We start from the raw sequence: 20,707 nt of genomic DNA, 5'->3' as shown, positions 1-20,707 counted from the left end.
TAATAATATTATTTTTATTCAAAGGCTGCAGCAACCCGCAACCACATCCAAATCAAAATCTTTGAACAACACTACAGTGTTCATCGGAAGCCTCGCTCACTCATGCGTGTCGCACTTTCCATGCTATTCTGAAACGCTTCTTCCTTCAAACGCCGTCGTTTCGTTATTCCTTTCCGAAATGGGGACTCTAACGAGTTGCAGTTTCATGCCTCTGAACTCGGAGTTCCGCTCCAACCCGGTTCGCCGTGCCTTCAGGGAGAGGATTCAGTGCCACAAACTCACGCGCCTGAGGGGCACCTCTTGCTTCTTCTCACGCGCGCGAGTACCCAAATGGGGCAAGTTGAAGCATGCCAATTTGGGCATTCGTATGTGTTTTGGTACTAATGACAGCGATAGTGACAAGGACAACGTTGGTGCTGCGGAGGAAAGTGGTGGCGATGAATCCAAATCCAACGTTACAACGACGATGCCTGAAGAAGAAAGAGGATTCAGTTCGGAGAAATCAACGCCTCCTTCTACTTCTCATAGGGTGCGCCTTCATTTGCAAATAATTTGATTTATGAATTCGTTGCTAAGATTAGTTGAAGTTAGCTGTTAAGATGTTGTGTTTAGGTAGCTTCAATTTAAGTTATTTAGTTTAATGTCGAATCGTGTTGTGTAAAACCTTAAGTTTGTTTAAAGATTGATATTTGCTAATGTATATGTAGATAAAACCCGGAGAGAAATTTTGTAGTAAGAAGTAGGCACTTTAGTTCTCAAATTAGACTTAACAGTAGTCCTTCCTTGAAGATCTGAGGGGAGTTATTGGAGGACAAAACTCAGAGATGTAGTTCCTTAGGTGTTTGTGGTGTTCTTCTCCAATCAAAATTGGAGTTTTACTTTTGTAATCCATGCAATAAAGGTTTGGGTTAAAGGTTAACATAGAGTTTTACTTTTGTAATCCATGTAATAAAGGCTTGTGTTAAAGGTTAACATAGATTATTAAGGTAAAACTCCAATAAATTCTGATTGGAGAACATATATCCTGTTGATGGGGAAGTTTTAGTGCTAAATTATTTATTCAGTAACATATATTCTGTTGCATTATGTGCATGTGAATTATCTTTGTGACTGCTAATTCTCGTGTTTGCATCATTTACTTGTTTAGTCATCTTTGTCGTCACTTGGACCAACTTACAACACTTTTCAAGTTGATTCTTTCAAACTTATTGAGCTCCTTGGGCCTGAGAAGGTTGATCCTGCTGATGTAAAGCTGATTAAGGATAAGCTTTTTGGTTATTCAACTTTTTGGGTGACAAAAGAGGAACCTTTCGGAGACTTGGGAGAAGGCATTCTTTTCCTTGGGAATTTAAGGGGCAATAGAGAAGATGTTTTTGCGAAACTCCAGAATCTGCTAGTTGAGGTCACAGGGGATAAATACAACCTTTTTATGGTGGAGGAACCCAATTCAGAGAGTCCTGATCCGCGTGGTGGGCCGCGTGTTAGCTTTGGCTTGTTGAGGAAGGAAGTTTCTGATCCAGGACCGACGACTCTTTGGCAATATGTCATTGCATTGTTGTTGTTTCTCCTAACTATTGGTTCCTCAGTGGAGCTAGGTATTGCATCTCAGGTAGGCTAGTTATTGATAATATTTGAACATCAGGTTATGATTGATAAATCTTTGTGAACATGTTTCAATAGCCTTTCTCTCAAGATGTCATTAGTTTCATTGATGTCTTGCCATCTCTGTCATTTCTCGATATTTTGTTGATGCCATGCTTTTTGGTTAAGCAGATCAATAGACTTCCCCCAGAAATTGTGAAATATTTTACAGATCCTGATGTTGTTGAAGCTCCAGATATGGAGCTGCTATTTCCATTTGTTGACTCAGCTTTACCTTTAGCATATGGTGTCTTGGGGGTTCTTCTGTTTCATGTAAGCATTTCATATTTTTGTTTTGGCCTTTTTTAATATAATTTCAAGAAAATTGAAATTTCTTCATTTATCTTTCTGTATTACAACAAATTGGTATGTGTTTTATTCAGATTATGGTCTGGGATTGGTTTGTTTGCTTTTATTAGACTTAGTTTCTATTATAGAAATGAGGGATCTGAATGATCTAAATAAACTTAGTACTTTTTAGACTATTGTTTTCAACAAGTAAACTTTATTTTGATGCAAGTGACCAAAGTGCTGTGATGAAGGTGGTGCTTATAATAATGAATTATAAAGAAATCATATCCTATAGTTCTTAGGCTCTCCTTCTCTCCTCCTATACCTAACTCTATAATTTCCACAATACTGTTTTGCAATCTGTCATATGAATCTATCAACTAATCTAGTATTGCTGCCAATATGTTGTTTTGCTCACTATTGGCAATGTATGACAGCAGTCAGAAGTTTGAGTTAGTTTGCGGACTCAGATAATCCACTTTATTACATATAATTTTTATTGCCAAATATTGTATAAATAGGAATACCTTCCATGTGCGCTATGAAGGTCACTTTCTATCGTATTTATTTCTTATGTCTAATGGCCCAACCCTTACTTCCTATCTTATTTGTTTAATTTTGTTTCTACATATTGTTACTAAATTGCTTAAATTACCGTTATTGCTTTTTGGTTCTCTGTATTCCTGATAGATATGGCTATGTGCAGGAGGTTGGACACTTTCTAGCAGCATTTCCTAAACAAGTAAAATTAAGCATTCCCTTCTTCATTCCAAATATCACACTTGGCAGCTTTGGTGCTATTACTCAGGTGAGACCATCTAATTTTTCTTACACGTCACTTTTGCATTGAATTTGCGACCACTGGCTGAACTTTTACAATATCAAGCATCTATTGACCATCCAAATAGTCATCTGTAGCATCTTTTAACTGTCTATTCTGTTGCAACTTTATGACATGCTATATAACATTTTAGTTAGACTGAAGTTCATTTCTTAAGTTTTAATATGCACTTAAATGCTGATCCATGGTTGTTTACACTCCATTGTAGTTTAAATCCATCCTTCCTGATAGAAGTACAAAAGTAGATGTATCACTTGCGGGTCCCTTTGCTGGTGCTGTATTATCGTTTTCAATGTTTGCTGTTGGCCTTCTTCTCTCATCCAATCCGGATACAACAGGAGATTTAGTGCAAGTTCCTAGCTTGTTGTTTCAAGGTTCTTTGCTTCTTGGATTGATCAGTAGAGCAACGCTTGGTTATGCGTATGTCCCCTTCCATGTTTTTTAATGGATTAAGAATATAATTATCTAAACACAGGTCCAATGCTTTGTGATTTTTTGTCATCAATTTAGTTAATATACACTATTGGGATGGATAAAATGGATAATTACACGTCGGGCATTTTCCAAAATAAGTTGTTTCTAAGTGTATGGCTTGATTGCAACCCATGGTTTTAAGTTGTGTTTGGCCTGCTTTTTTAGAGCTTAAAAGCTGTTTAAGGTTAAAGTTGAATAAGTACTTTAAATTTAAAGATAAAATTGTTTGGTAATTTAATGAGTTACTTTAAACTTTAATAGTGTGTTTGTGGAGAATTTTTAGAGAGTGTTTAATTTAGAGAATTTGAAAGCTTTCTGATAAAATATGCTGTTTGGATTGAAATTCTAGAAATTTATGACTAATTTGATTACATAAAATTGGAGAATTTAAATTTAACCTAAAAAGTAAGAATTTAAAATTCTTCATATTCACTCACATCTATGTCTCTTCTCTTCATGCTCTCTCTTTGACTTGGCCTCAACCTTGTAGACACAACCTCGGTCGTAGCATTGCAAGCTCGACCTTGGTCGAGACATAGTTAACTTGGTCTTGATTGGGGCATTGTTAGTTTTTGTGTCAGTCAAGACAACATTCATTCTGCCTTAATCAAGATGTTGTCAAATCCGTCTTGATAGGGTGCTGTTGACTAAACACTGTTTTATTGATGTGGGACGAGGTTTCTTCTAAATTGAAGTTGATCGAGGATTCCTTTTGGCCGATGTAAGTTAGGGTTAAACACTAAATTTCCAGTAATGTTTTATCTAAACAAAGCATTTAAAAATGGAATAATTTAAATTGAAAGCAATTTAAATTTAATGTATTTTAATTTCCTATCAAAAAACAAGGTAAAGCTCAAATTTGTTCGGTATGTCTTCTTGGATCTTGAGTTTTAACCAAATAGGCCCAATGAAGGAAAAGGAGAAGTAAAAGTCAAAATCTTCTAAAACTAGCTTTTTAAAGAGCTTTTTTATTGTTTTTCAACCTTTTCTATATTTAAAGAAGCTACTTTTTCTTAGAAAAATTGGCCCAGCTTTTCCTTTTAAAGAGAGAATCCAACATAACTTGGGCCAAGCATTATCTTATATCTAGATTGCAATTGATGCTTATATAGGTAATTTTTCATTCTGGCCTCAGTTAACGTCATACATTGCTATTTGTTAATGTGAACGTGCAGAGCGATGCATGCTGCAACAGTTCCGATTCATCCTCTTGTGATTGCTGGCTGGTATTCAACTTTTCCTCCTGTAATCTAATTTACTTTCATTGATCAATGAAATTTATTTGAGAAATTTGTGCTTCCAGACATACTCTTAAGTATTAATTTTCCGTAACACACTTGCTTATTTATTTATTATGATTTTTCAGGTGTGGCTTAACCATACAAGCTTTTAACATGCTTCCAGTGGGTTGCCTTGATGGTGGAAGAGCAATACAGGTATCTTGTTCACCTTTCAAGCTTTAGCTGGTGAAAAATACATTGCTTACTCTGTAAATTCTTAAAGTAATTTGGGGCAATATTTGAGTCAGGGAATATATTGTCTGATTATTTTCAGTTTTGAACTAAAATGAAAAATATTCTCCACATCATCAAATCCAATTAGGATAATAGGTAAAGCAACATAAATGCAATGGTCGTGTAGGGCCTTACCTTGTGTTTGGATGGAGCATTTCAACAATGCTTAGAAATTGAAATGCTTTGTATTTGAATTGCTTGTAATTAAATTCCATTCATTTTTTAAATAACTTGTTTGGATAAGGAAACTAAAATACCTTACATTTCAATTTCTTGTTTGGAAAAAAAATTTGAATTTATTGTGAGATAAAATTTAATTTTAACAATATTTATTTTACGCTTAATTATGTTTTGAGTTCATAATAAATTTGGAAACATCACGATTGTGTCGTCAAGTTCATCAATATGGCCCGGTCCAACCTGTCCAGGTCATTGGCCTAATGCTCCAGACGGGTTCGACGACCTGGACGGGCCTGACGACCTGGACGAGCCCGATAATCCGGACGGGTCGAATACCTGGACGATTCCGAATACCTGGACGGGTTCAACGACCCGGACAGGCCCGTACAACCAGACCAGCTCGAAGACCCAGACTAGTACAACGACTCAGATGGGCCCGAGGACCCGGACAACCCGACGACTCAGATGGGCCCGACGACTTGGACACATCCGACGACCCGGACAGGCCCGATGACCTAGGCGGGCCCGAGACACGAACGAGCCCGACAACTCGTATAGCCCCGTTCAAACTGTCGGCCTCGTCTGGATAACCTGGCCCGTACGAGTTGTCGGGCTCATCTGGATCGTCGGGACCGTCCATGTCATCGGGCTCGTCCGGGTCATCGTTCTTGTCAGAGTCATCGGGCCCGTCTGGGTCGTCGGGCCCGTTCCGGTCGTCGGGCTCGTCTTTTTTTCAGGCATGTCCGCATCGTCCTACACTTCTGGGTCATCGGGCATGTCCGAGTCGTCGGGCCCAATGATTTGGAAGAGCTCGTCCGGGTCGTCGGGCTCGTTGGGGTCGTCGAGCTCGTCCAGGTCGTCGGGCTCGTTGGGGTCGTCAGGCCCGTCCAGGTTGTCGGGCTCGTCTGGGTTGTCTGGCCCGTCCAGGTCGTCAGGCCCGTCTGGGTCATCAGGCTCGTCTGGATTGTCGGGCCCGTTTGGGTCGTCAGACCTGTCTGGGTCATTGGGCCCGTTTAGGTCGTCAGACCTGTCTGGGTCATCGGGTCCGTTTGGGTCGTCGGGCCCGTCCGATTCGTCGGGAACGTTTGGGTTGTCAGACCCGTCCGGGTCGTCGGGCACGTTCGGGTCGTCGGACACGTTCGGGTCGTCGGGCCTGTCCGGGTCGTCGGGCCCGTTCGGATCATCTAGAATGTGAGGTTGAGTGAGAAGAATTTCAAATTCCACCTATTTTGAGGGTATTTGAATTTCTACTAATTTAGCTCATTGAAATCCTTCAAAAAATGCTTGCATTTGAAATGCTTTTTAATTTCTCTATCCAAACAAAGCATTTCATTACAAAGAAATCTAAATTCTTCAAAAAAATGAATTGCTTCATTAAAATTATCTATCCAAACACACTCTTAAGCTTCAATTGAGGGTAATGCTTTGAGAGCATTCTGAAATTTTGTAGTAGATGCCAGCTTAAAGCTCATTTCATCGTCCTTTCTTGTTAGCAATTAATAGAAATATGACCAAACACACTATCACACAATTAGTTAGCTAACAACCTTTTTTGCTAGATTACTTGGGACATTTTGCCGTGTGTTTTATTTTTTTTTATATCATTACAGATCCTAATTCTAATATCAATTATCAATTTGTTACTTTCTGACTGTCATCAATGCAGTCAATGGGTTAAAAGACTCAAAACTTAGTTTGCTAAGTTGGGTGGATGGAATTAAGGAGAAGAAGCTCGTTGAATGACTTGAATGGGAAGTGAAATGAGGAGTCAGAAAATAAGGGGACGGACCATTTTTTCTGCCACTGGCAGGAAAAACCAAAGTTAGGCTTCAACATATTCTCGGTGCCTCTTGATGTCATGACCTTTTAGGAACAGGTTGGAATGCAGTGAATATTTTAGTTATATACATCATGACGATAACCACAACTTGTGTTGGCCATTTTGGTACTAAGGGTTGGGGTGAGCTAATTTTTTGTAAGTAACCATTTCTGGGCTAACAGTGGGGAATTTGTCGGAAAGAAGGGATCTTTCTAGGGAAAAATGCTGAGAATTAAAAGGGATGACACTGTTATGACATGACTTTCCCCATTTTTTATTGTAATTAGTAAAGTGGGGACATACCTGTAACAGGAATGATTTGAAGTGAGGAACTAGAATGACATAATAATTAGTCAAATACTTTTTGCAAGGATCAGAGGGACCCTTTTATAACATTATTATCATAGTTTGGTGCAAGGTAAATTTTGGAGAATTGAACTCTATGTAAGATTCATGGCTCCTTGGTTATTAATGATGATTGATGACGGTTTACCTTCTCTGTTCTCAGGGGTCGTGTAAATTCAAAATTCATATTTATACGTATTTTTAATGGCGTATGATAATGCTCTGATCTGATGCTAAAATGTTGATAATGTATTAACCTTTGGGTATAAACTTTAAAACCTGACATGGACATGTATAAATTTTATTGATTATATGAATTTGTACTTTTTCGTTTGCCTCCTATGTATCCTCCCAGGGGTCACGTAACTTCAAAATTCAAACCAGCTTTAATTCATATTTCAAATATATTGATTACTTATGATAGTGATCTGATGTTGAAAGTTGATATATTATATTGAGGATAGGGATAAAATTTACAACCTAGGACATGGAAATATACATAATTCTTTTATTGGAAGATGTGAATGAGTATCCTAATTCATGAGTAGGTATCGTATTATTTCTTGGACGTGAAAAATATATTTTTTCTAGTTTTTCTGAACTATCTAATTGATGGGGTGAGCATTATAATTTAGGTTCTTAGTGTCGTAAAAAGCATATGCTAATTCTGCTACATGTTTTTGCAGGGTGCTTTTGGAAAAAATGCGCTAGTTGGCTTTGGTTTAACCACTTATACATTGCTTGGACTAGGAGTTGTAAGTCTGATCTTTCTTTTAGATTAAACAAATCAAACGTATGGTTGTTCAGTAAAATTGTTAAAAGTTCAACCATTACATGATTTGGTTGCACACATAGTTACCAGCCTTTTGTGCATTTTCTAGTTTACTAACTACCCCAAAAGGAAATAGGACATATGTGCTGTAAAAACAGTTGGTGTCCTTAGTTCCTCATTTTTCTTGATTTATTATAGTAATTTTTTTCCATATTTATTGAAAGTTAAATTGCACCTTTTGTTTTCTTTTACTCCTTTCAACAGCTTGGTGGACCTCTTTCACTTCCTTGGGGGCTTTATGTTTTGTTATGTCAGGTATGCAATCCAAATACTTGTCTTGAATATGAAAGGAAATGATGAAACTGTAGCTAATTGTTTTTTGCAATTATATTTGAGTTTTTACTTATTATTTGTAATTTTTTTCAGAGGACACCGGAGAAACCGTGCTTGAATGATGTGACAGAAGCTGGAACATGGAGAAAGGCACTTGTAGCAGTTGCTATTTTTCTTGTTGTCTTGACTCTTGTTCCTGTTGGAGATGAGCTTGCAGAGGAACTTGGTATAGGTCTTGTAACTGCATTTTGATGGTTATGCTACACTAAGGCCATTTTTAATTAAAAGAGTAGTGAAAATATATAGGTAATATATTTACCAAAGCCAAGTTTGTTGGGCAAAAATTATCGACTAAAAAAAGAAAAGAAATCTTGATAGTAAAATGTGAAAATCCAATTTTATTATCCTTTTCTTCTAAAAGAAGATAGAAAATTATCATGAACTTGGTGGGGAAATTGTATTTTGCACAAGGTCGTTTTATTTTGCAACAGGGGCAAAGGAAATGTTAATATTTTCTTGAAAACTAAGATAATGGGGAGCCAAAAGGGGAATGAAAAAAAGTTAATTATCTCTCTTTCTCTTCTATTCTTGGAGGCTTGTTCTGTCCTCGAATCCAGAACTTTGCACACACATCTCCCAATGTAAGACTAGTTTCCATTTCCAATGCTTAACATAGTAAACCATCTACTTCTAGTAGCCTTCCTCAAAATCTTATCATACTTTAATATTTTACATGACCATATGTTGGCTTAGTATGGTCGGTTGACATGTATAAAATAATTAATTGTTTATGATAAAATGTCTTTAATTAAAGTTTTGTTCACTTGTATTAAAAAAATAAAAAATAAAATAGTGTACGTCATTTTAATTATATATCATAATAAGAGTAAGAGAGGGTGTACAAAAGACGATATTTTCTTCTATCGAGCATCTTTGTGATATCACTAGCCGAGTTTTTTTTAGTCCATTTTCTTTACACAATAAAAAACTAACATATAAATAAAAAAATTTCTTTTAAATTTTAATAAATTTTATATATATTGACCTCCTCAAATTTATTAATTTTTATAAAAAAAATTTTGAGATCCCTACAAGATGTGATATTTTCATCACATTTCATATAATCAATTTATGTGGATATTTGGCAAGTAATATTTATTAAGTAATAAATTTTTGTTGAAAGAATATTAATTAAGCTAAAATTAATTTGTAGAAAGAATATTTGGTTAAATAAAAAATAATTTGTATAATTTTTAATTTATAATAATTTACAATATATAATTTATTTTACAACTTGTAATTTTTAATTTATAATTTATGATTTTATGATTTTATAATTTTATATTTTTATAATTTTAATATTTTAATTCAAAATTATATAATTATAAAGTTATGATTTTATGAAATACAAAAATATATTTCAATTATTCATATCATAAAATCATAATTTTTTAATTATGCAATTTTAAATTAAAAAAATAAAATTATAAATTTATAAAGTTTGAAAATTATAATATCATAAATTATAAAATTATAAAATATAAAATATTAAAATTGTAAAATTATAAAATGACATAGGATAACAATTCAATATATGATAAGACAAGATTCCAATATTTTTTTAGTAACCTTAAATATATTAAGCCTACTTTAAATAGTATTTTAATTTTTGTTCAAATTATAGCAGCCGTAACGTCTCAATTAAATAGATAAATCAAATTTAATTAAATACCTCATACATAAATATTCAGAGAGTACGAAGATTTGAGATATGAAGTACACATTATCCCAAACATATTCATAGCAAAAGAAAGAGGTTCCACGTGGCCTAAAACAAGATACGAAATCTCATTAAGGAGAAACTTAAACTACTAAACTCCAAAAGTTGTGGGCCCCAAAGTGAGCCCGGTACCCGTCCAAGATTCATGATACGATCCTATCCAGGAAAGAGTATGATCGTTTCTGAATTTGAATCCTCAAGAGGCATGACACGAATAAATCAGAGAAGAACACGGAATAAGACAGAGATGGAGGACGCCACAATCTAGCAGATTGATAAGTCAAGTGAAGATTCGCCACAAAGATGTTAATCTTTGATAAGAACCATAGGCCTAAGCCAAGAACAAAGAGAACCCTCTCTTTAATGAAAATCAAATTCAATATATGACTAAAAGTGTCTACATCAGTTTTTAGTACCTTTATTTATAGGCACATAAGTTTAAGCAAACCTGCAAACCCTATAAGAAGGCCCAAGCCCAAAACATAAAAGCATAAACTAATTATAAAAGAAAGCTCAAAACCCAAAAACATAAAACATAACTAATTTCTAAAAGAAAACCCAAAAGTTCATCTTCAAGTTCTTCTTGTATGGAATCTTGGGATAGTCCTCTATCATTCCCTCCTTCTTGAAGAGAATTTGTCCTCAAATTCGTACCACTTGAAGTTTAGGAAATAGACTTCTATCGTACTCTCTTTCTTAAAGAGAATTTGTCCTCAAATTCGTCTCACTTGAAGATTGTTTATCATTCTCCCCTGTTTGGAAAGAATTCGACCCGAATTTTGAAAGGTCCTCCCGGGTCAAATACGCAACTTATAATGATATATTTGATGGCCCTGCAGGTATTGCACATCGACCCCAATCTATCTTTCATAGGTACCGGAATGACTAGAATAGCACAGGGACTCAAACTTTCCTGAATCGATCCTTTGTCCATAAGTTGCGCCTCATGCTTCTGTATCTCTTTAGTTTCTTCTGTGTTACTCCTATAGGTTAGCCTATTAGGAAGGGATGCACCCTGAATGAGATCCATATTATACTCAGTACTCCTTTTAGGAGGTAAACCATGAGGGATGTCTTTAGGAAAGACATCATCATACTTTTTGAGAAGTTGTGTCATACTAAAAGACAAATAAGCTTGCACAAAAGAGAGACAAATATTGTTAGGCATAAGCAAATATAAGGGTTGTTTCTTAACCAACACTCTGTTTATTTCTTTTTCTCTCAATAAAAGGCTTTTATCACTCCTTATTTTTTTACCTTCCTTTTTCTTGTCTTTTTCTGGAATTTTCTCTCTTCCTCCTTTTCTCTCTTGCTCTCTTCTCACTCTCATCTTAATTTGATCCTCACAAACTTCTCTAGGAGATAAAGGTGTTCGGGACACCTTCTGCCCCTTAAACAGAAAAGAATACTTATTGGTTAGACCATCATGGGTTACCTTTCTATCATATTGCCAAGGCCTCCCCAACAATAAGTGACTCGCCTCCATAGGTACCACATCACATACTACCTCATCGACATATTTACCGATAGAGAAAGCAATGTTCACCTGCTTCTCTACCACCAATTCTCCATCCTCACTCAACCATTGCAAAGTATAAGGACTAGGGTGCATAGATGTCACCAAACCAAACTTTTCCACTAGCCGTTTACTAGATACATTTGTACAACTTCCTCCATCAATGATGAGTGAACACACCTTTCCTTTAACCATACATTTAGAATGGAAAATATTTCTTCTTTGGGTCTCATCTTCTTCTTTATTCATACTACCCAACAACCGCCTAACCATCAAGAGATCTCCCTCCGCAGGGGGGACTTCACACCTTTTCCTCCTCATCACTACTAGATGATTCACCCGCAGAATGCTCACTAATGTACTCACCATTCGCCAACAACATCATAGTTCTTCTGTTGGGACATTCAGCTGCGATATGTCCTCTACCCAAACATTTAAAACATTTTATTGCACTAGAACGTGAAGAATCATTATTACTAGCTTGAGAAGTTACTTTACCATTTGAGGACTCCTTCTCCTTAGATTTAGGAATGGTAGAAGTAACTTCCTCTTTCTTATATTTCTCCGTATCTCTCCATGAGGTAGATGACTTCCTATAGGCGCTTCGTCTCTTGAGCTGTTGTTCCACTCTGGTGGCTTGGTGAATAAGATCCTCCAAGGTCTCATAATGGTGCATTTCCACCACATCTTGAATCTCCCTATTTAATCCATTCAAGAATCTAGCCATTGTAGCCATATGTGTTTCTTCCACTTCAGCTTTCATCAAGGTGACCTCCATCTCTTGAACATACTCTTCAACACTCTTATTTCCCTGTGTAAGTCGTTAAAATTTGTTGAAGATTTGTTTTTATAATAAGGAGGCACAAATCTTTCCTTCATAGCTACCTTTAATTGCTCCCATGTAGAAATTGGCAACCGCCTTCTTCTAGCTATGTCCACGGTGATTTGATTCCACCAATTCATAGCATAGCCTTCAAACTCCAAGGAAGCCATAAGTACCTTATCATCATCCTCATAATCGTAAGAGTTGAAGATTTGGTCAAGCTTCATTTCCCATGCCAGGTAAGCTTCTGGGTCATTAGCTCCATTAAATTTAGGAATTATAATCTTCTTCCACATCTTATCTCTTCGAGGTGTGTGGTTCCCGAACTCCTCTCGTCTTTGACCTTGTCTTGGCCTAAAATCATGCTCCTCCTCATCATTATCCCTCCTAAGCATGTGGTTCCCAAATGCCTCACGTCTTTGGCCTCGCCGTGGCCTAAAAACATGTGTCGCTTCATCATTATGAGAAGAATGGTCTAAATCATCATGTCTCCTTCTTCTTCTCTCCACTCCTTCTAATCTCACGCTCACATCTTCATTAAAATTTTGGAGCCTTTCGAACTGTTGTTGATTGTGTTGTTGCATTTGATTCATTTGTAATGTGAGCTTATCAAGTGCAACCATAAGTGTCGCAGTCTTAGGTGATAGAGGCTCACTATTCTGGGAAGAAGTCATGCCCTACAAGCAAATGTTAGCAACAATATTTTTTTTTGGACCTCACCACTCTGCTAAGTGTTTCACTCAATTTTTCACTCATGTATCACACTTATAGGCTTTTCTATAATGTACTCTCTTGCCTTTTACCACTCAAATTCCCTTTAGGGCTTGACAAAGAACTCTAGTAATTTAAGCAAAGAGTGAACAAACAATGTTAAAAATGTTGCGAGATATAAATTTTGACTTGAGAGGACAAAGAAAATTCAAAACTCTACACAAAACTTCAAGGAATTTTAAAGACACAAAATAAGAAAATTAAAATTAGAAAATAATAGGACTACCAAAGAGATTTAAATGAGACAACACGGAGACTCTAAGAGAAAGGCCAAAATAAGAAAATTAAAATTAGAAAATAATAGGACTACCAAAGAGATTTAAATGAGACAACACGGAGACTCTAAGAGAAACACTAATTGCAAGTAGATATTAATAAACCACAAATAAATTGCAATAAAAGTTGTGTTGAACTCCTTTTTTTTTGGATCCTTCTTTTTCTACTTTTTTTGTTCAATATATATTTGTTTCCTTTGGACTTGATCCACAATATTTTTTTTGTGTTTTTTTTTGCAGTTCAACAAAAAAAAATTAAACAATTGATCCTTCAAAACCTCATACTCATGTAAATCAAAAGTAAGTGTACTTGCACATCTCAAACACAAAAATAAATAATTTTCATGAATCAAATGTAGAAATATAGAATTAAATAAAGAACAGAAAAGAAAAAAAATAGGCCAAATAAAAAAAAATTCAACCAAATTGGAAACAACCTTAAGAATTTTACTCCTTACAAACGAAACAAACAAAATTTAAAACAAAACACAGAACAAGCAGACATTGACAAATTGTAGTTTTTTTTTTCATATGACAGAAAAATAACATAGAAGATGAAATTCAAACTAGAACCTTGCTCTAGATACCAGATGATACGATCCTATCCAGGAAAGAGTTTGATCGTTTCTGAATTTGAACCCTCAAGAGGCACGACACGAATAAATCAGAGAAGAACACAGAATAAGACAGAGATGGAGGATGCCACAATCTAGCAGATTGATAAGTCAAATGAAGATTCACCACAAAGATGTTAATCTTTGATAAGAACTAGAGGCCTAAGCCAAGAACAAAGAGAACCCTCTCTTTAATGAAAATCAAATTCAATATATGACTAAAAGTGTCTACATCAGTTTTTAGTACCTTTATTTATAGGCACATAAGTTTAAGCAAACCTGCAAACCCTACAAGAAGGCCCAAGCCCAAAACATAAAAGCATAAACTAATTATAAAAGAAAGTTCAAAACCCAAAAACATAAAACATAACTAATTTCTAAAAGAAAACCCAAAAGTTCATCTTCAAGTTCTTCTTGTATTGAATCTTGGGATAGTCCTCTATCAATTCATCAAGCTGCAACGTCTCTACCATCGTTACCACTGCCAGAGATTCTCACATCTGCTCACACCAATAAATTGGTGATCATCGCAAAAGAGAAAACCACACACAACATACAAGCAAGTAAAAGGATAAGCTAGTGTAAAGAATTCTTACATCATACAATCAACATACAGTTTCATAGTCAGACACAAATAACCGACATTCACTCATAGATTTCCAAATTATTTGCGACTCCAAGACTTGACTATCTGGATACGTAAACATAGGCACCACCACCAAGCAGTGGAATTACGTCCTAGTAATGAGGCGTCGCCGCGAGGCCTTCGGGAATTACACCCTTACAAGAGGCACCACCACGATACTCGCGTGGGATTACGTCCTTATGTTGAGGCACCACCATGAACTCTCACCACGAGGTCCATGGAATTAAGTCCAATAGATGAGGCACCACCAGGGACTCCAATTAGGAAGGTCCATGGGATTACGTCCAACAGATGAGGCTCTACCATGAGCTCTCGCTACAAGAGTCATGGAATTACGACCTGCTCACACTTTGTACATGATTCACCAACCAATCAGAAAGTTCCCATAATACTAATATCATGCATAACAACCCATCATATAACTCATGCTTTCCAATTCAAACACAATGAAGCAACATATCATTTACATCTCAACCTCATATATAATCAAGGCATCATCCTCACTTTTCTAGTAAAGCATTCAAGTCAAGCAAACAAGCAACCACATCATTGGCAAATCATGTTATAGCACAAAACCTACCCCAGTCTCGCTTAGGCTGGAAGACCTCGCTCAAGCGAGAGGCCCTTTCGCTCAGGCGAGCCCCTTCTCGCCTAGGCGAGAGCTCGCGCAGTGGAACAGTGGCTCCTGCGGATTCTCGCTCAGGCGAGCTCCTTCTCGCCTGAACGAGATTACACCTCGCTCAAAATGAAGGCGAGTCGCCTGAGCGACAGTTCGCGCAGAAAGCTTGGGCGAGCCTCTGCTAGTCTCGCTTGGGCGGAGCACGCTCGCTTGGGCGAGAAAAACAGTGCTCACCACTGTTTCACGCAGGCAAACACCAACATTCAACCAGAATAATACACAGTACATATTCATGTTATTTTAAACAGTATACGATCACCAAGAGCACTAAACAGAACTGGAATCAAACCATACACATTACAAACCCGAAACCTTAGCTTCCCTTACCTAAATATAGCTAGAAAAAGGGATTCCGACACCCAACAACTGAGCACAACAGCTCCACGAGCAGATTCAAAAGCTGATAACAAGGGAAACAGAAAGAACATACTGTTATCACGACGAATCTTTGTTGGCTCAAAAAACCAACTTGGAAAAGGCGAAGATGAGCTAAGAGAACTTACGTGGAATAGAGGAATAGAAAAGATCGATTAGCTAACTTGGAAGGAGGAGGGAAGGCAAAACCCTATCAGAGCTCTGTAACGAAGAGGAGAGTTGAGAGTGAGCTATTTTCCAAGTGCAAGCAGAAAATGGAAACTGAAAAGGCAGCTTAGGGTCCTGAAACCTCTAAATGGACTGATCTTAGGCCCATTAAAAAGTCAAGCCTTAAACCTTAAGGCAGTAAGAAAAAGAGACTTTACAACCGCTAATATGTTCCATTCAGAAATATTAAAAGAAGAAAAGAAATAATTGTTATCCGTTAAATGTAAATAAAGAAAAAATAAATGAAAATATAGAGGGATAAGATAAAGATGATGGTCGATTTATACCAAAGAAAATAACTGTGAACGGAAACAAAAATTTCAGCTGGAATTTTTTTTACCCCTCTATTGATGTAGATAATTGGTTGAATTAAGCGTTGAAAAGACGGAAATTGATAATTAATTTTATAATAAGTTATCAAACCCTTTTGAACAGTTTTGATTTACTAAACCCAATTTAAAAACTTAAATATGATTATAAAAGATAACATAAAAATATCAACGGAAAATAAATTTTTTTCTGCAATATATCAAAACAAATAAATGTAATGTTTTTATTTCATTTATGTTATTTAAAATAAAAATATAATTCAAAATGTTTAATTTAGAAATCATGTTTTTAAGTGATTTAATATAGTTTTTTTACTAATTTAAAATCAACGTATTAGTAATTTTAATATATTATCAGTTTCAAACCATCACAAAAATACATATAAGACAAATTTTTAATTATCACTATAACTTTTAAAAAATATTTACAAAAAATATCTAACTCGTCATCTGCAGTTTGATGTGCCTAATCTATCAAACTATGTTTAAAAATAAAAAATAATTTAAAAAATAAAATTTTAAATTATAGAAACAAATATATATATATATATATATATATATATATATATATATTATGAACAAAAATTCTAAAAAAATTAAAAGAAAAAAAAAGTGGTAAAACAACCTACCAGTCCATCGTGAAATAGGACGAGTTATTCGCTGGACTAACATGCTTGGACTAACATGTTTTGATACCTCTGATTCCCACGAGGTGTTTCAACCAGCATTCATAATACACCATTCCAACCTTCTCAATTACCTTTCCAGTCATAAACAGTTTGAATTGAACTTTGATCTGCTATGCTTGCATCGAATGCATTCTCTAAAAATTTCTTATGGAATCTCAATCGGTGGAAGTCCAGTGACAAGATTTTTGTGACTTAGCTTGTGCAAGTGCTGGAAATTTAGGTTACCAAACCTGTTGTACCACAACCATTCACCTCTATCATCTGTAGTGGCAAAACATTCATGCTTTCGTGTGTTCATGCCAACCTGAAAGTTCTGCTTTCAGAAATTTTTTCATGAATAACCAGTTTACGATTGTTGTCATATATAGTCAAACCTTTCTCCTTCATTTCCATGACAAAACCTTGGAGATTTTGTTAAAAACTTTCGGTCCAACACATTGGTAGATCAAGAATCTTGCCTCGCTCTTTAGTTTTTGAATATTCTTGTAGTGTTTCTTGGTTTCCTCCATAACCTTATTTCCAAGATCTTTAATCTCAGTCATGACCACATCCGCTACATCCCGGAATTCAAAAAATAACTAACATTTTTATCTTCTAATTGTCAAACTCATTTCCATAAATATTTAATTAAATTTCAATATTTTTATAAATTTATATATTTTAATTGTTTTTTAGTGATATTCAAAATTTTATACTTTTCAATTAAAATTTTGCATTTAAATTTTTGTTAAAAAGAGCGAAATAATTATTATTTTGTCTGTTATCTTCTTTTTCTTTAATATTTTTATGTTCATCGTAAAATCTCACAAAAGATTGAACTTAAAAAAATATACATTATGATTATATAATAAGTAAAAACATTTAATAAAGCCTCCATTAAAAATATACTAATTTATAACGGAGTTAAAATTTAGGCTAAATTGTTGTTTTAGTCCTTGAATTTGTTGTGAAGTTTCAAAATGGTCCTATAAATTTTTGGAGTCTCAATTTAGTCCTTTAATTTTTAAAAGTGACTCAATTTGGTCCTTTCCGTTTAAATTGAACAAACGTTGTTCACACAGTACTCACGTGGCATAATTGAACTGATACGTGTCAAAGTTTTTTAAAGGGAGTGCAATTGACGTGTCATGAGTTGTAATGAAACCCTAAATGTTGGATAGGTTCCAAATTGAGAAGGTTTTCTTCCCCCTTCCCTTTTTTTTTCGTTGCTGGTGTGAAATCCTACAGGTATATTGCGGCGAGTTTGTTGTGGTTTGAAGCATGTCACAAGTTAACTCTTTTTGTTCTTGCATGTGTTCGGGTAATGGAAATGGTGGTTTCTCTTCTGCTGGTGGTGGGTGGAAAGGGTTGGGTGTAACTCCAATTTGCCAGTGTGGAGATGTTGTTGTCATTAGAACTGCCAGAACAACTAGGAATGCTGGGAAGAAATTTTGGGGATGCCCAAATTTCAAGGTTAGTTGCGTGAGTGTTACTACAGATTTTTTTTTTAAATTATTGATTGTAATTATTGTTGATTGGTTTTTGTCTTCGTTTCATGAACAAAGAGGAAATCAATAATTTGTTGGGTGTAATTATTTCAAGTGGTGTGGAGAAGATGATATCGACCAAAGAGATGGTGTTATCTTCATCCAGAATAGGAAGATTTGTAGTTTAGAAAAGAGTATTAAATTGTATGAGAAATGGGTGAAATGTTTAATAGGAGTTGTTGGTGTTGTTGTTGTCCTTAATATAATCTTAGTTTTAGTGTTGTTGAAAAGTCCTTAAATATGTTGTGAAGGTTGTATTTGGTATGTTGTGCAATTATGTAGCTTGTTTTGGTGTGATATATAAAGTTTCAAACCAATATGTTTTGTATTGGTGAAGTGAATTTGTTATCTGTGAAGTGAATGTGTTAATATTAAAGGCTTATAAAATTGAAAGAAAGGGGCCACATGAAGTGCAAAATATGTGTTAATATGCGTGCAACACTAAAACATTGAAAAGGACCACATGAAGTGCAAAATATATTCTGAAAGGGGCCACAAGAAGTGTAAAATATATTCCTTTGTCTAAATAAATTGAACTGGTTTTGAATAAAGTCTGCAATCTTAACCCACATATGGGTTCACTTGAAGTGGTACATCCAAAACTAATTCCAAAATAACATCAAGTGCTACATCCAAAACTAAATCCAAAGTGCATATAGACCAAAAATACATTAAATACAGCAAATACTACATCCAAAATACATCAAGTACTTCACGGTTTCCAAACATGCTCCCTCCTATGTGGAAGTTTTTGCCTGATGTTGGGTCTGCCACGTGATGGGGGACGTTGTGGTGCATTTGCTGTTGCAGGGGGATATGTTAGAAGTGGTGGAATGGCTGTTGCAGGTGCTGGAATGGTTGTTGCAGGTGTTGGAATTGGTTGATTTGAAGTTGAAGCTTGAGTCAAATTGACGCTTGGTGGCAGATTATCACCTACATTAGAACTTGACGGTTGGGTTGTATTAGGTGATGGTTCTGGAGATGGTGGAGCATGTGGGCATGTGCTTTTATTGTGTCCTACTTGTTTACAAATGGCACATTTCTTCCTTTCCCCTCCTCTTCTAACCTGGGTTTCATCTTTATTCAGCTTAGAACCTAGAAGTCTCCTTTCCTTTTTTGGTCTTCCAAGTAAACTACGCTTTACAGGAGGCAACACATCAGGGAAGGGAGTAATCTCCCAAACATTTTGGTCATTCACAGGATATTATATTATTGAGTTATAAATTTCTTCATATGATGACTTGGTAAACCAGTGTGCTATATATTGTTCTGCATTCAGATTCAAGAAGTTCATTGCAGTTAGCGAGTGGCAACACGGAATGCCAGTAATACTCCATTTTCTGCAACTGCATTCCATGTTGTCCACATTAACTACAAACTTGTCACCAATAGTAGATACATGTCTGACCTCAAAAATCTTGTCCGCTGACCAACTACATGCATAACAAAAGTCACCTACATCATGAAGCAGTCCAATCACAAAATTCATAATAAAATAGACAGTAATCAATACCTTGGAACCCAATATTTTGTTAACTGCATCTCCTTGTCCAGTCTATCATGAATTTTAGGGCATATTGAACTTTGAAATGAACTTACTTTCAATCTATTACTTGCCCATCTATTCATCATGTACAACCTTATTTCTTCAAGCATGGTAACTATTGCCTTACTCCTAGCAGCCACTAGCACGTTGTTGAAGGCCTCTGACATGTTGTTCACAAGTGTGTCACACTTCACAGTGGTATTGAACCTTGATCTTGACCAATACCTTTATCAGTTTGCACCAACTATTAGAATATTGAAATCATAAATGAAAATATGCAAACTCTCATAAACAAATCATATAAAGAAAAGTCATATTGAAATAAGAAATAGATACTATAGCTACTAGTGGTACTGGAAAGTTGGAACTGCTACAGGTTTGGTGTTGCTGCAACTAGTTCTGCTTAACAACTAGTGTTGCAACTAGTTGTTGCTTAGATCTAAAGCTTATCATGGGCCATCATGATTCATGTTTCCACCTTAAATTTTTACTGCAGTCATGCATTATTTCCAAATTTGCCATGCTAGGTACTTTTCCTACTTACCTTTAACCTCATATCAGAAAATCATTTGACAGGGTTGTGTGAGGGTGGCTGTGCTGCAATTATAGACTCAGGGACATCTCTAATTGCTGGTCTAACTGTATGATCTTGAACATTATTATGGGGATTTTTCTTACTATTTTCTATTTGCAGTTGCAGAGTGTTGTGATTCAAATTAAT

The 20,707-nt window shown here is 35.6% G+C and overlaps 2 protein-coding genes across 2 annotated transcripts; one reads left to right on the top strand and one right to left on the bottom strand.

The window, feature by feature from the left end:
- Nucleotides 1-17: 17 nt before the first annotated feature.
- On the top strand, nt 18-8,616 carry LOC114194619 (probable zinc metalloprotease EGY1, chloroplastic). Its single transcript, XM_028084965.1, has 10 exons — nt 18-529; nt 1,148-1,609; nt 1,774-1,914; nt 2,639-2,740; nt 2,982-3,193; nt 4,423-4,473; nt 4,614-4,683; nt 7,792-7,860; nt 8,142-8,192; nt 8,304-8,616. The coding sequence occupies exons 1-10, from the start codon at nt 179-181 to the stop codon at nt 8,460-8,462; spliced, it is 1,668 nt and encodes a 555-aa protein (XP_027940766.1). The 5' UTR covers nt 18-178; the 3' UTR covers nt 8,463-8,616.
- Nucleotides 8,617-10,732: 2,116 nt separating this feature from the next.
- Nucleotides 10,733-11,701, bottom strand: LOC114190209. The gene is made up of 3 exons (XM_028079009.1): nt 11,498-11,701; nt 11,248-11,380; nt 10,733-11,124 (listed from the first exon to the last, which is right to left on the bottom strand). Exons 1-3 carry the CDS (start codon nt 11,699-11,701, stop codon nt 10,733-10,735), a joined length of 729 nt encoding a protein of 242 aa, XP_027934810.1.
- Nucleotides 11,702-20,707: the final 9,006 nt, after the last annotated feature.

This window comes from Vigna unguiculata, chromosome 1 (assembly GCF_004118075.2).
Source record: "Vigna unguiculata cultivar IT97K-499-35 chromosome 1, ASM411807v1, whole genome shotgun sequence".
In the NCBI taxonomy this organism is placed as follows: domain Eukaryota; kingdom Viridiplantae; phylum Streptophyta; class Magnoliopsida; order Fabales; family Fabaceae; genus Vigna; species Vigna unguiculata.
This window is presented reverse-complemented; position numbering and strand designations above follow the sequence as displayed.

Bases quoted from the DNA above. Each gene is read 5' to 3' on its own strand.
- LOC114194619 (XM_028084965.1), top strand. From the start codon at position 179: ATGGGGACTCTAACGAGTTGCAGTTTCATGCCTCTGAACTCGGAGTTC. The intron at 1,915-2,638 runs GTAAGCATTTCA...GGCTATGTGCAG, and splicing joins TGGGGGTTCTTCTGTTTCAT to GAGGTTGGACACTTTCTAGC. The intron at 8,193-8,303 runs GTATGCAATCCA...AATTTTTTTCAG, and splicing joins TTTATGTTTTGTTATGTCAG to AGGACACCGGAGAAACCGTG.
- LOC114190209 (XM_028079009.1), bottom strand. From the start codon at position 11,701: ATGGTTAAAGGAAAGGTGTGTTCACTCATCATTGATGGAGGAAGTTGT. The intron at 11,381-11,497 runs GTAGTATGTGAT...TTTCTGTTTAAG, and splicing joins TCGGTAAATATGTCGATGAG to GGGCAGAAGGTGTCCCGAAC. The intron at 11,125-11,247 runs GTAAAAAAATAA...CTTTTGTGCAAG, and splicing joins AAAAGACAAGAAAAAGGAAG to CTTATTTGTCTTTTAGTATG.